This window comes from Branchiostoma lanceolatum, chromosome 1 (assembly GCF_035083965.1).
Source record: "Branchiostoma lanceolatum isolate klBraLanc5 chromosome 1, klBraLanc5.hap2, whole genome shotgun sequence".
Classification (NCBI taxonomy): domain Eukaryota; kingdom Metazoa; phylum Chordata; class Leptocardii; order Amphioxiformes; family Branchiostomatidae; genus Branchiostoma; species Branchiostoma lanceolatum.
The window spans coordinates 27,472,294-27,485,662 of record NC_089722.1 but is presented as its reverse complement, the minus strand read 5'-3'; the positions used below and the strand labels follow the sequence as shown (position 1 = coordinate 27,485,662).

At 39.6% G+C, this 13,369-nt stretch overlaps 1 protein-coding gene and 1 long non-coding RNA gene across 3 annotated transcripts in view; one reads left to right on the top strand and one right to left on the bottom strand.

Moving 5' to 3' along the window:
- The window catches only part of LOC136446230 (uncharacterized), a 117,394-nt gene that overhangs the window by 6,501 nt on the left and 97,524 nt on the right, over window positions 1–13,369 (bottom strand). The window contains exons 3-4 of the mRNA XM_066444575.1: window positions 1,137–1,193; window positions 492–592 (exon numbers count right to left, since the gene is read on the bottom strand). Of these exons, the coding sequence (XP_066300672.1) occupies window positions 492–592; window positions 1,137–1,193 (158 nt within the window). The remainder of the gene's footprint in view (window positions 1–491; window positions 593–1,136; window positions 1,194–13,369) is intronic.
- LOC136445957 (uncharacterized) lies at window positions 4,235–6,596 on the top strand. 2 transcript variants are annotated; one of them, XR_010757471.1, is made up of 4 exons: window positions 4,235–4,359; window positions 4,675–4,747; window positions 5,412–5,532; window positions 5,881–6,596. It is a non-coding gene; the product is annotated as an uncharacterized lncRNA (long non-coding RNA). The 2 variants fall into 2 exon arrangements; XR_010757470.1 differs by having other exon boundaries at window positions 4,675–4,820.

Here is a 13,369-nt window from a genome sequence, read left to right as displayed (position 1 = left end):
TAATACTTTTGCCAACTATTGTCTTAAATCTTTTCTCAATGTTCTGTTGATGCCAGACGAATGTTTCGATTTGATCAGTAACTTTTAGAAATACTTAACTATTTTGCAAGTACATGCATGTACGTACCCTTTCTTGTAGTTATATGACATAGCTTTTGTTAAAACTCTTGATCCCTGATACAAATCATATAGAATTTCAGAAAATGTATATTAATTTTGCGTTTAATAAAAAAACGTCTAATATACGTGATGAATGTTGCGTCCTTTTGCTACAGATGATAACGACCTGTTTTCATCAAATTCTATCATGTTCAAATGTAATAATATTGCTGATGTCAAAACTTCATGTACAAATGGCATAGTCGATGTTTGTAGTATAGTAGTTATTGCGTTTTTAGTTGGATGAAAACTGTAGGGAGAATAAACATTGGCATACATATAGAAATGTGACGACGAGTAAGACTCCATATGATTTTAAGAAAAGGAGTTACCATGAATCAGTTTCAGTGCAGACGCAAAATTTTCTTCCGCTACGTCTAAGTCTCCGTCTGTCAGGGCACGCTCTCCTGTAGTCAGGTTCTCCCCGTAAGACCTATATATGAAGGTTGAACATGTAAGGTTAGCAGACGTATTATTTTTTTTCTTTTCTTGTGATCCCTTATTTGTTATGGTTTTTATTAGGAAATATTTGATTTGGTGAAGGATCAATGTTATCTTTATTTGATTGAATCTGTTCCAATAATCAATGTTATTTTTTAAGGTAAATTGTTACCTCCTTAATTCTGGTTTGATTCAAAAGTTTAGTTGAGATAGATATTTGTGTATTATCGTTGATTTACTTATAGGGTTTTGTACAGATTATGATGTTTTTTGCGACGGTTTATTTGAATTGACTTATGTGCCAGACATTTTTGTTTTTCTGTTGTTTTCTATTTATTATTGGAAAATCAATAAAAAAAAGGTTCGGAGACGGGCTTTTCTTACGGCCTCATTTGCAGCCGGCGCCGGCGTTTATTATTTTTTGGGTAGCGCTGAGTCGCGATTTTCAACATATCGGGCCAGGTTATTTTGCTGGAGAAATCGTATTTGCCGCCCGCGAATGTATACCTTTGACGTACAAATAACATATGACAAACCTGTAGTCTGGAATAGTCTGCACAGTTGTCTGACTTGTGATGAATGCACTTGGTGTCCTATAACGGAAAATTCAAAATCATTACAAACTTTTTAAAAATGTACATATGTGTGCACATGACAGCAAGACGTTATTACAAAGTCAAAATTAACGACCTCGTACCGCCAGTAAATATTTAGAGCTTTTGTAGATTTTATGCAAATGACTTACACATTTGCATGATTTATGCATGGTGATGTTCACTTTTAACTTACTTACATATGTCACATTTGTAAAATTTCCATCATTTATCACTAAGTGGCTTCGCCATTTTTGTACTTATTATGTAAATTAGCTCCTCGTTTGTATGTTTGGTATTTGTTTAATATGTTCCATCTGCCATGAATTACATGTGTTACATTTATTGAAGTCTATTTATGGAAAACAAAGGAATTAAATACTATTTTTCCTTCTCCAGTTATCCTCTTCGGAAAATTTTGACAAAACACTCCTGTAATTTCTGAATTGGCCACTAGGGGGCCAAAACTTATATCACTTCTTTTTGAGCACGAGAGCTATCTATCGCTCCAAAATCGTGACCATAGCATGTCCAGAACACGAGATGTCAAAACCGGAAGTTCCACCGCACTACCCAGGGAAGCCGCTAGTAGGCCCAAAATCTAATCATTTCCAGTTTTTGTCACACCCTACCAACACACCATATATGAAATCAATCCATGCCGCCGAGTTATCTTGTTTACCAACAGACACACAAACGTTACCGAAACAAGACTTCGGATACCTCATATCTCCATGAAATATGCTGATTTATGTAGATTGATAACTTCCACACTTACATAATCTATATTTGGTCATGTACCCTCTAACTAATTTAGACATGCGCAACATTGGCATTCTAATCATTTACCACTTAGATGAATTATTGTACTTTTGCATTAAGTATGCAAATTAGGAATTTATTTGTACAATTCAAGTATCTGTTAATGCTCCGCCTTCAATAAACTACATGTTACGTGCATTTGAGTCACATAATGGAAAACACTGCAAGTATACATTTTCCTCATTAATTATGCAAATTAACTCCTAATTTCCATAATTTGCACTCCATTATGTACATCTCTGTCTAAGGTATCTGCATATTTAATATCATGGAAGTCCGCCGTTCCTTTGTTCAGTTATTCACCTTGGAAGATTTTGACAAAAACGCCCCTGCAGTTCCAGAGCAAGTTGATGGGGGGCCCAACCCTACACCACTTCTTCCTTACATCACAATCTGCCACCAAAAATCAAGACCATGGCAGGTCAAAAGATACAAAAAAACGTAAGTTCTGCTTCAGTACTAAGGTCACATATCAGGGGGCCAAAAATCGACATTGACCTTTGTCTTTCCAACACCTACCCCTATACCAAATATCAGTGCAACCAATCCAGAGGTTCTTGAGTTATGCTGACTACAACAATCCGGAAACTAGAGATAAATATTAGCTGCTTCAGCAAATATTAACAGGTTTGCGTTTTAGTGTAACTTATGTGGGGGAAAGGTAACATTTCTAAGTAAGTAGTTGAAATACAGCATAATTCACTTCATCTCCCTCCCCTTGCAAGAAATGACTGTTTTGAAATGGACTGTTTTGTAAAAGCCACCCCCTTGGGAGAATGAACTCTTCCGGTGGAACATGAACATCCTTACTCTTAATCTGTCGCCATGACCCTTAATCCGACAGCACAGACCATATTCTGTCACCCTTTCTCTTAATCCGTCATCATCATTATCATTAATACATCATTGTAACCCTTAATCCGTCACCGTAGCCCTTACTCCGTCACCATTAGCCTTAATCCGTGACGAAAGTTTTAAATACCTCACTGTTGTCGTTAATCCGTCACCATAGCCAGTAATCCGACCCTTAATACGTCACTTTTGCCCTTAATACGTCATGATAATCTTTAATCCGTCAGGAAAGTCTTTAATCCGTCAGCGTTGCCCTTAATCCCCTCAACATAGCACTTAATCTTTCACCACAACCCTTAATACGTCACCATAGGCTTTAATCCATGACTCTTTCCCTTAATCCGTTACCATAAACCTTTAGCCGTCAAGCGTATCCTTTAATCCGCCATCGGAGACCCTAATCCGTAACCCTTTCTCTTAATCCGTCATCCTTATCATTAATCCATCACTGTAACCCTTAATCCATCATCCTAGCCCTTACTCCGTCACCATAAGCCTTAATCCGTCACGAAAGTCTTAAATACTTCACCGTTGCCGTTAATCCGTCACCATAGCCAATAATGCGACCCAATAATCCTTAATCCGTTCCCACAACCCTAAATACGTCACTCTTGCTCTTAATACGTCATGATAATCTTTAATCCGTCAGGAAAGTCTTTAATCCGTTAGCGTTGCCCTTAATCCCCTCAACATAGCACTTAATCCGTCACCACAACCCATTATCTATCACCACAAACCTTTATCCATCAGCGTGTCCTTAAATCCACCATCAGAGACCATAATCCGTCACCCTTTCCCTTAATCTGTCATCCTTACCCTTAATCCGTCACCATAACCCTTAATCCGACAACATAACCCTTAATTCGATACATTTAATCAATCACAATAGTCAATGATCCATCCCCATAACCCTTGATACGTCACTGTAACCCTTGATTCGTCAGTCTTGCCCTGTATACGTCATAACAATCTTTAATCTGTCAGGAAAGCCTTTAATCCCTCAACCTTGCCCTTATCCCGTCACCATAGTACTTAATCCGTCACCATAACCCTTAATCTGTCACCATAGCCCTTAGTCCGATACCCTTGCCCTTAATCCGTCACCATAAACCTTAATCCGTTACCGTAACCCTTGGTCCGTCACTCTTGCCATGTATACGTCATAATCTTTAAGCATGAAAATAAAGATATTACACACACATAAACATGCATTTCTTCGGTTACACCCTGACGCAGTACATTGGCGTGTGCATTCCAAGGCCACCGACTCCTGTACTGTTGACCCAAAAATGTCCAGACAGAATAGGTATCAGTTAACTTCCCATGTGCCGCCGCCAGCAGACTGTCCTTGAAACAGGGCCAGGCTGCCAATTACAGGCACACGGTCACAGAGAAGTGGGAACAAAGAACCCTTTTCAATTTGGTTATTTGGTGGCTGGTTTCTGGTGCAGCAGTGTTGATCAAAACGAAGATGCGAATGGATACAGAAAAGGTGTGTGAACCCTTTCCATTTCTATCTATATACTACCTTGCTATAAGAACGAATTGTACTTTGGTAGAGCCTAGAGTTTCTAGTAAGAGTACGTATGTCTTGTTTGTTACCCTTACTGTTCATTTTGTCGCTGACGTCACATGTAGTCTACTTTCACTACATGGCGTGACCTCGACCTCAGTGTTGTTTCGTCTTAAACTGTTTTGAATATTAACATTGCATCTCTAGATCATATAACTGATTGGTCAGTTCAGTTGTGTAACCACTCCCAAAATGTAAAAAAAAAGTTGATGTCCGTATAAATATGTTTGACAGGTCTAGAGACGGCCCACTCTCCCAGAAGCAAGCGACGAACCTGAACCTGGGCGGCAGGGCCGACACCGCGAAGGTAAACCGCCGCAGAATACAATCCTCACACGCTCGCGGTGTTACTGGGTCTTGGAGGAACTATGAATAGCAGGGTAAGCAGAAACCTACTTTTTTGGCAAACGATTGGCTGAAGCTCTTCTGTTTTTGAACATGCAGCAGAGTTAAGAATACAAATCAACCTGGTGCTGAATTTTAAGAATTGAGAAACTATATTCTGTATTTACAGTCGTACGGCGATCGCACTAAGGCCCCCATTCCACTAGACGGCGATCGCGCTGCGACTTTGCTGCGACCTAAGTTGGATTTGTGTAATCATTGACTTCATGCTTGGGATATCATGCAGAATGTAGATATCTGACTGAAAGGACAACAAAATACACAAGGCGTAAAATTACTCGTTTATAATAATCAATGAAATTCAGTGAGCGTTCTGTCAAATCTTAGGTCGCAGTGAGGTCGCCACCTCCAGTTTTTAGGTCTCTTTGTTCTGTCCGCGGCCAATTTTTGATAAATGCCATTTAGAACAATTCGGATGATGATTGGTAGCGATACCATCGTAGCAGATCATGTTGCAGATCATATTCGTCATATTCGTCAGTCAGATGATAGCTTTATATTTCCCAGCTGCTCATACCTGCTCAACTATACTGGATATTCCTAATATATGTTTCCTTCCGTCACAGCATGCAGCAGACCTTGGTGGAAACTGGTAGGAATAAATACAAGCTGTGTACCAGCTTCAGATGTCTGATCCCTCACAGCTGGCTGGCATGGGGTGAAAGATGTCATAGGAAGTACAGGAAGGTGAAGAGATTTTCTTATATTGTTTGTTGGTAATCAGATTTTGACTTTTGTTAAAATTATTTTTAAAACGGCTCATGTGACAACATCGTTGGAAAGGTCAATTATCAACTATAGAAACCTATTTGACATGAATTATTACATTTTTGCCTCCAGCTTGCCATACATAATATAAGAAGAGTAAGTTAGTGTGTCATATGGGTGTACTAAATCAGATCATAGTATTTTCTTTAAACCGTAGAAATTTTAACATTAATTTACTTAACTCTCTCAGACCACGAAGGTTCATCAAAACATTTGCTTTGTCCCAAGATACAATATCATCAATATTTATGTTCGAATTCTCCACAGAACTGATCAACCATCTACTTCTACAGTCGCCAAGAACATGAGGGAGGAAGGCCACAGGGGATGCCTGACCAGCATCAGAGCCGTGTGCAGCCAAATGATTGCGCTGTTACAGCCAGAGAAAAGCTGACACGATTTAGAGAATTCACACGCTGACGTGCACATGTTGTCCACGTCATTTGATCTAAACGAATATGTATTGTCTATACTATTGTTTATTTTATTGTGCGACTTTTAGTGGCTGATTTTGCATGTATATCAAAGAAAATACAAGTGTTAACCTCGCCGATGACAGCTCAAATCAAACCGAATGTACGAATGGTGGAAACACCATTCAAATGTGTATGCAATTGCAATCACAAGTAACAGTAACATTTTACTCCGTCACATAATGTCCAAGAAGTTTCAGTGTAACTCCTTACCGAACTTGCAACGGTACTGTAAAATTAGTCTGCTATTGTTGTGCCATAATTGTTATTCTTTGACATCTTTGACGGGTATTCGTTTGTTAAAGTGGACTGCAGCGAAGCGATAAAGTAATCAATGTTGTGTCAGCAGAGTAAGACAGTAGAAAGACAAGAGATTTCAAAGGCAAGGAAGTTTAGGTCAAAAGAGCAACAGAGACCTTCAGTAAGGATCGTAGTAATTAGCCAACATTATGAAGTCACAATCAGTCAGTTTTATAACGGTAAGTGTGCACCTTGCTAAGTGTGCGGGAATCCTTGTTTCTGTGTCATTTCTTTATCATTGATGTGGTCGTAAACTAACATTTGCAACAAAAACCATCCCTCCGATCAATCACGCCCAATATTACTGACTCCAACAATTTCTAATCCAACATCACATTAAATAACAAATCTATATTAACCCTCTATCGTTGGGGATCTTGTCGTCCCTTACTTTTCGACAAGACCACAACAACATGATGCTCAGTGGACCTTGCTCGTCCTTTAGTACAGTGGGCCTTGTGTCCATTTGTGCCAACGGCAAAGTCACAACACCACCACACTAATAACATTCATCTCTTAATCATGAAATGAGTGGCAAAAACCACCCCTCCGGTCAAAATTGTCGCACCTAACCCGAAACTAGGAAAGATATAGGGAACCAACATTAGCGACAAAAACCACCCCCAATATTGTCGATTCCAACACTTTCTAATCCAACATCACATTAAATAACAAATCTTTATTAACCCTCGGCCTCTATCGTTGGGGATCTTGTCGTCCCTTACTTTTCGACAAGACCACAACAACATGATGCTCAGTGGACCTTGCTCGTCCTTTAGTACAGTGGGCCTTGTGTCCATTTGTGCCAACGGCAAAGTCACAACACCACCACACTAATAACATTAATCTCTTACACCTAAAATGAGTGGCAAAAACCACCCCTCCGGTCAAAATTGTCGCACCTAACCCGAAACTAGGAAAGATATAGGGAACCAACATTAGCGACAAAAACCACCCCCAATATTGTCGATTCCAACACTTTCTAATCCAACATCACATTAAATAACAAATCTTTATTAACCCTCGGCCTCTATCGTTGGGGATCTTGTCGTCCCTTACTTTTCGACAAGACCACAACAACATGATGCTCAGTGGACCTTGCTCGTCCTTTAGTACAGTGGGCCTTGTGTCCATTTGTGCCAACGGCAAAGTCACAACACCACCACACTAATAACATTCCTCTTTTACACCTAACATTAGTGGCAAAAAACACCCCTCCGGTCAAAATGGTCGCACCTAACCCGAAATTAGGAAAAATATAGGGAACCAGCATTAGCGACTAAAACCACCCCCAATATTGTCGATTCAAACACTTTCTAATCCAACATCACATTAAATAACAAATCTATATTAACCCTCTATCGTTGGGGATCTTGTCGTCCCTTACTTTTCGACAAGACCACAACAACATGATGCTCAGTGGACCTTGCTCGTCCTTTAGTACAGTGGGCCTTGTGTCCATTTGTGCCAACGGCAAAGTCACAACACTACCACACTAATAACTTCCATCTATCACACCCACACATTAGTGAAAAACACATCCCTCCAGTAAACATGGTCACACTCAACCCACAGCAAGAAAAAAATTAGCAAGAACACAAAAAAAAAGAAAACTAGCAAGAAAAACACCCCTCCGTCAAAATAGTCACACCCAACATTAGCGACAAAAAAAACCCTCCCAATAAAATGGTCACATCCAACATGGCGGCCCCCATCCTTGGATGCAAAAACAGAACAGGTTTTGCTATCGCAAACCTGTAATGATTTCGTTTCCTCAAATACCCGCCAAGTGCCCTATCGTTTGAATGTAAAGTTTGAACATTCTGATAAAGAGATTGAATTTTAGACCGGAGCACTGAATTGGTCTATAATGCTTTATAAGTATGGGTGGGGGGCGTAACTTTGGTCAGCTATTACTCCCTAACCATGAATGAGAAAGTAAAATGATTTCGTTTCCTCAAATACCCGCCAAGTGCCCTATCGTTTGAATGTAAAGTTTGAACATTCTGATAAAGAGATTGAATTTTAGACCGGAGCACTGAATTGGTCTATAATGCTTTATAAGTATGGGTGGGGGCGTAACTTTGGTCAGCTATTACTCCCTAACCATGAATGAGAAAGTAAAATGATTTCGTTTCCTCAAATACCCGCCAAGTGCCCTATCGTTTGAATGTAAAGATTGAACATTCTGATAAAGAGATTGAATTTTAGACCGGAGCACTGAATTGGTCTATAATGCTTTATAAGTATGGGTGGGGGGCGTAACTTTGGTCAGCTATTACTCCCTAACCATGAATGAGAAAGTAAAATGATTTCGTTTCCTCAAATACCCGCCAAGTGCCCTATCGTTTGAATGTAAAGTTTGAACATTCTGATAAAGAGATTGCATTTTAGACCGGAGCACTGAATTGGTCTATAATGCTTTATAAGTATGGGTGGGGGCGTAACTTTGGTCAGCTATTACTCCCTAACCATGAATGAGAAAGTAAAATGATTTCGTTTCCTCAAATACCCGCCAAGTGCCCTATCGTTTGAATGTAAAGTTTGAACATTCTGATAAAGAGATTGAATTTTAGACCGGAGCACTGAATTGGTCTATAATGCTTTATAAGTATGGGTGGGGGGCGTAACTTTGGTCAGCTATTACTCCCTAACCATGAATGAGAAAGTAAAATGATTTCGTTTCCTCAAATACCCGCCAAGTGCCCTATCGTTTGAATGTAAAGTTTGAACATTCTGATAAAGAGATTGAATTTTAGACCGGAGCACTGAATTGGTCTATAATGTTTTATAAGTATGGGTGGGGGGCGTAACTTTGGTCAGCTATTACTCCCTAACCATGAATGAGAAAGTAAAATGATTTCGTTTCCTCAAATACCCGCCAAGTGCCCTATCGTTTGAATGTAAAGTTTGAACATTCTGATAAAGAGATTGAATTTTAGACCGGAGCACTGAATTGGTCTATAATGCTTTATAAGTATGGGTGGGGGCGTAACTTTGGTCAGCTATTACTCCCTAACCATGAATGAGAAAGTAAAATGATTTCGTTTCCTCAAATACCCGCCAAGTGCCCTATCGTTTGAATGTAAAGATTGAACATTCTGATAAAGAGATTGAATTTTAGACCGGAGCACTGAATTGGTCTATAATGCTTTATAAGTATGGGTGGGGGCGTAACTTTGGTCAGCTATTACTCCCTAACCCTGAATGAGAAAGTAAAATGATTTCGTTTCCTCAAATACCCGCCAAGTGCCCTATCGTTTGAATGTAAAGTTTGAACATTCTGATAAAGAGATTGAATTTTAGACCGGAGCACTGAATTGGTCTATAATGCTTTATAAGTATGGGTGGGGGCGTAACTTTGGTCAGCTATTACTCCCTAACCATGAATGAGAAAGTAAAATGATTTCGTTTCCTCAAATACCCGCCAAGTGCCCTATCGTTTGAATGTAAAGATTGAACATTCTGATAAAGAGATTGAATTTTAGACCGGAGCACTGAATTGGTCTATAATGCTTTATAAGTATGGGTGGGGGCGTAACTTTGGTCAGCTATTACTCCCTAACCATGAATGAGAAAGTAAAATGATTTCGTTTCCTCAAATACCCGCCAAGTGCCCTATCGTTTGAATGTAAAGTTTAAACATTCTGATAAAGAGATTGAATTTTAGACCGGAGCACTGAATTGGTCTATAATGCTTTATTAGTATGGGTGGGGGCGTAACTTTGGTCAGCTATTACTCCCTAACCATGAATGAGAAAGTAAAATGATTTCGTTTCCTCAAATACCCGTCCGACTTGAGCAAGGTGAGGGAGCGGGTGAGTGCTACCGAGCACTCTGCCGAGTTCCAGGCGTCGGAGATCCAGGAACTACGCAGGGCTCTGGAGGAGGAACGACGCGGACGAGTCAGAGCGGATCTACTCACTGAACGCTACTCCAGGAAAGCTGACATTATCATCCGCGGACTACCTTGTGAAAAAGAAGAAGATGCAGAAAAGGTTTTTGTGCGTTTCATGGCGGAACGCCTTGGTCTCGACCCGGTACCGATCGCGGCAGTGCATCGCCTGTCTAAACCTACTACATCACGCCCAACCCCCCCTTTACTTGTTAGGCTGTTAAATTTCCATGACAGGGATCGAATTCTGAAGGTAGGGAGGAAGCTACGGGGAAGCAAGGTCGGCTTAGCAGTGTTTGAACACCTCCCCCCACCTCTGCAGGCTGCGCGAGCCAGTCTTGTGCCGGATCGGGAGGCTGCTGCAGCGAACACAAAAGGTACGATGGCTAGAGTGTCGATTTGGGTGCCCCCGAGGGCAACATATGCTGTGCTACTGGTAAACGGGCAGGAAAAAAAACGTATTGACGCAGTAGATATCGTTTTGTCCAACAAGAAGGGGAAGTCTACCTGATATGTGACGATGAATTGACACATTTGACATGTTTCTGTGACAGTGGTTATTAAACAACCTTCTCAGCCTCTGCGAGATTCTGATGTCTTTATTGGTGAATTGATAACGACTCAGTGATTTTCCGAATGACTGGTTAATCATAAGTTCTTGTACTTGTTGTTGAATGTCACCGGTAGTGCCAAATATGCAGCGCCCATGATTCTGGAATTTTATTTATATGCTTGCACGTGCAAGCGAAAATGGAACACCTGTATAATGATCCCAGCATTCTCGTGGTGTTTCTTATTCAAATTAATCAAGAGTGGGTTTGCCCCTAGCCAATCCGCTGCGTTCGTTTGGTCACTACCTGTACACAGAAATCACACCTGGTAGTTCCAATTTGATCACTTAGTTGTAGAGTGATGATCCTGTTATGTTACTTTGAGTTTATGTTATGTTATCCTGAGTTTTGTACTGGATCCACTCCTATACTTGTTCTTGCTGAGTTTGTTGGAGCTATACCAGTGTGATAACGGTTTTATGTTACTTCGAGTTTGTTTTTTCTTGAGTTATACCAAAACTAAGACTATGTTATGTTATGTTATTTTTGAGTTCGAAAATGAAATGGATTTTGATTTACTTATTGTGGAAAAATGAAATATTGATTGTCATTAATGGAGCAAATAAGACACAAGCTGGACTGCCGCCAGACCACAAGAATCTTCAGGTTATAGGAAACTATGTTTTCTTATTTCACTGTTTCTTGTGAACTATTCAACCTTGTGTTTTTGTTCTGTTGTGTATTTTTTGTTTTCATTCATGGCACACTGTATCCCGTCTTTATATGTTTAAGGTTGATTGTGTTTGAGTTCATATACATTATGTTATCATCATTTACGAGAACCCCTTATCATTCCAGTATTGACAAAAACTGCTTTTTTACTGTCTATTTTGCTTTTTGCGGTCGTCTTCCCCTGTTTGATTTCTTCGGTATATCTTTTCTACTTTCCAGCTTTGATGACATTATCAAAAGTTAATATATGTAGTTTTAATTGTAACGGGTTAGGTGACCGCAAAAAGCGAAACGAAATATTTGCATGGTTAACGGACAAACCATATAATATATGTTGTTTACAAGAAACCCACTGTACCGCAAAACAAGAAGATCTTTGGCAATCAGAATGGGGGGCACCGGTTTTATTTAGCCACGGACTTAGTAATAGTAGAGGCGTTTTAATCTTATTTAAGAAGAATATTTCCTATACCATCCACCGGACCCTGAGCGACGACTCAGGGCGGTGGATGGTTTTAGATATCACTATAGATTCTACTCGTTTTTGTTTGGCCAATATTTATGCCCCTAACTCTGATGACCCAGACTTCTTCTATAACCTAGAAACAACAATACACAATCACATAGCGTCAGATTTAAATACTATTATTGTTGGTGATTTTAATACTATATTGAACCCGGAGATTGACAGAGCTGGGCATCACGCTGCAGTTTATCACCCTAAGTGTCGTACAGCAATTAATTCTTTATGCGCTAATTTAGATTTACATGATATTTATAGATGTTATAACCCCAGAACAACACGTTATACTTGGAGACGGAGGCACCAGGCCAGTAGAATAGACTATTTTTTAACTTCTTTTTCCTTAACTTCTGCTATAGGTAACGCTTGTATAGAGGATAGTTTAAGGTCGGACCATTCGCTCATTGGTCTCACTGTTACCACTTCTACTATACCTCGCGGACGTGGGTATTGGAGGCTGAACCAGGATTTGTTATACGATAAAACTTTTATAAAGGAAACCTCAGAATTCATAACAGATTTTTTCCATTTCAATGTTAATTCGGCTAGTCCACACGTTGTGTGGGAAGCTTTTAAATGTGCCGTGCGCGGACATATTATCAAATTTTCTTCATGGAAAGCTAAACAAAATAAAGATACTGTATTTTCTCTCTCTGGGGAGATCGACAAACTGCAAAAAGTATTAGATACACATTTTAACTTAGACACCTTTCAAATATTACAAAATAAAAAAACAGCAATTAGAATTACTATACCAAACTAAATCCAGTAACATGATCAGAGGGGGGAGGGCTATGTGGATGGAACACGGGGAAAAATGCACAAAACTCTTTTTGAATCTTATAAATAGAGGAAACATGCGGAAGAATGTAACTAAACTCGTTACGGCTGAGGGATTGGTTATGACCGACCCTCAAGATATTTTAATCGAACAAGTTAAGTTTTTTTCCGACCTTTATTCTTTCAAAGAATCTCCTATGTCTTTAGAGAGCGATACTTTTAAATATTTTTTTCCCGACCCACCCCATGTCTCTTTATCTATTGATCAACGAGACAGCTGTGAAGGGGAAATTACAGAGAAAGAACTCAAAGAATCCATAGAGTCATTTTCATCTGGAAAAGCACCGGGATTAGACGGCCTACCTGTTGATTTTTATAGAGTTTTCTTTAAGTATCTTAAGAAACCCATGCTTGACTCCTTTAACTTGTCTTATCGAACGGGTTATTTAACCGACACCCAAAAATCCGGTCTTATTACTCTTTTACTAAAGCAAGACTCCAC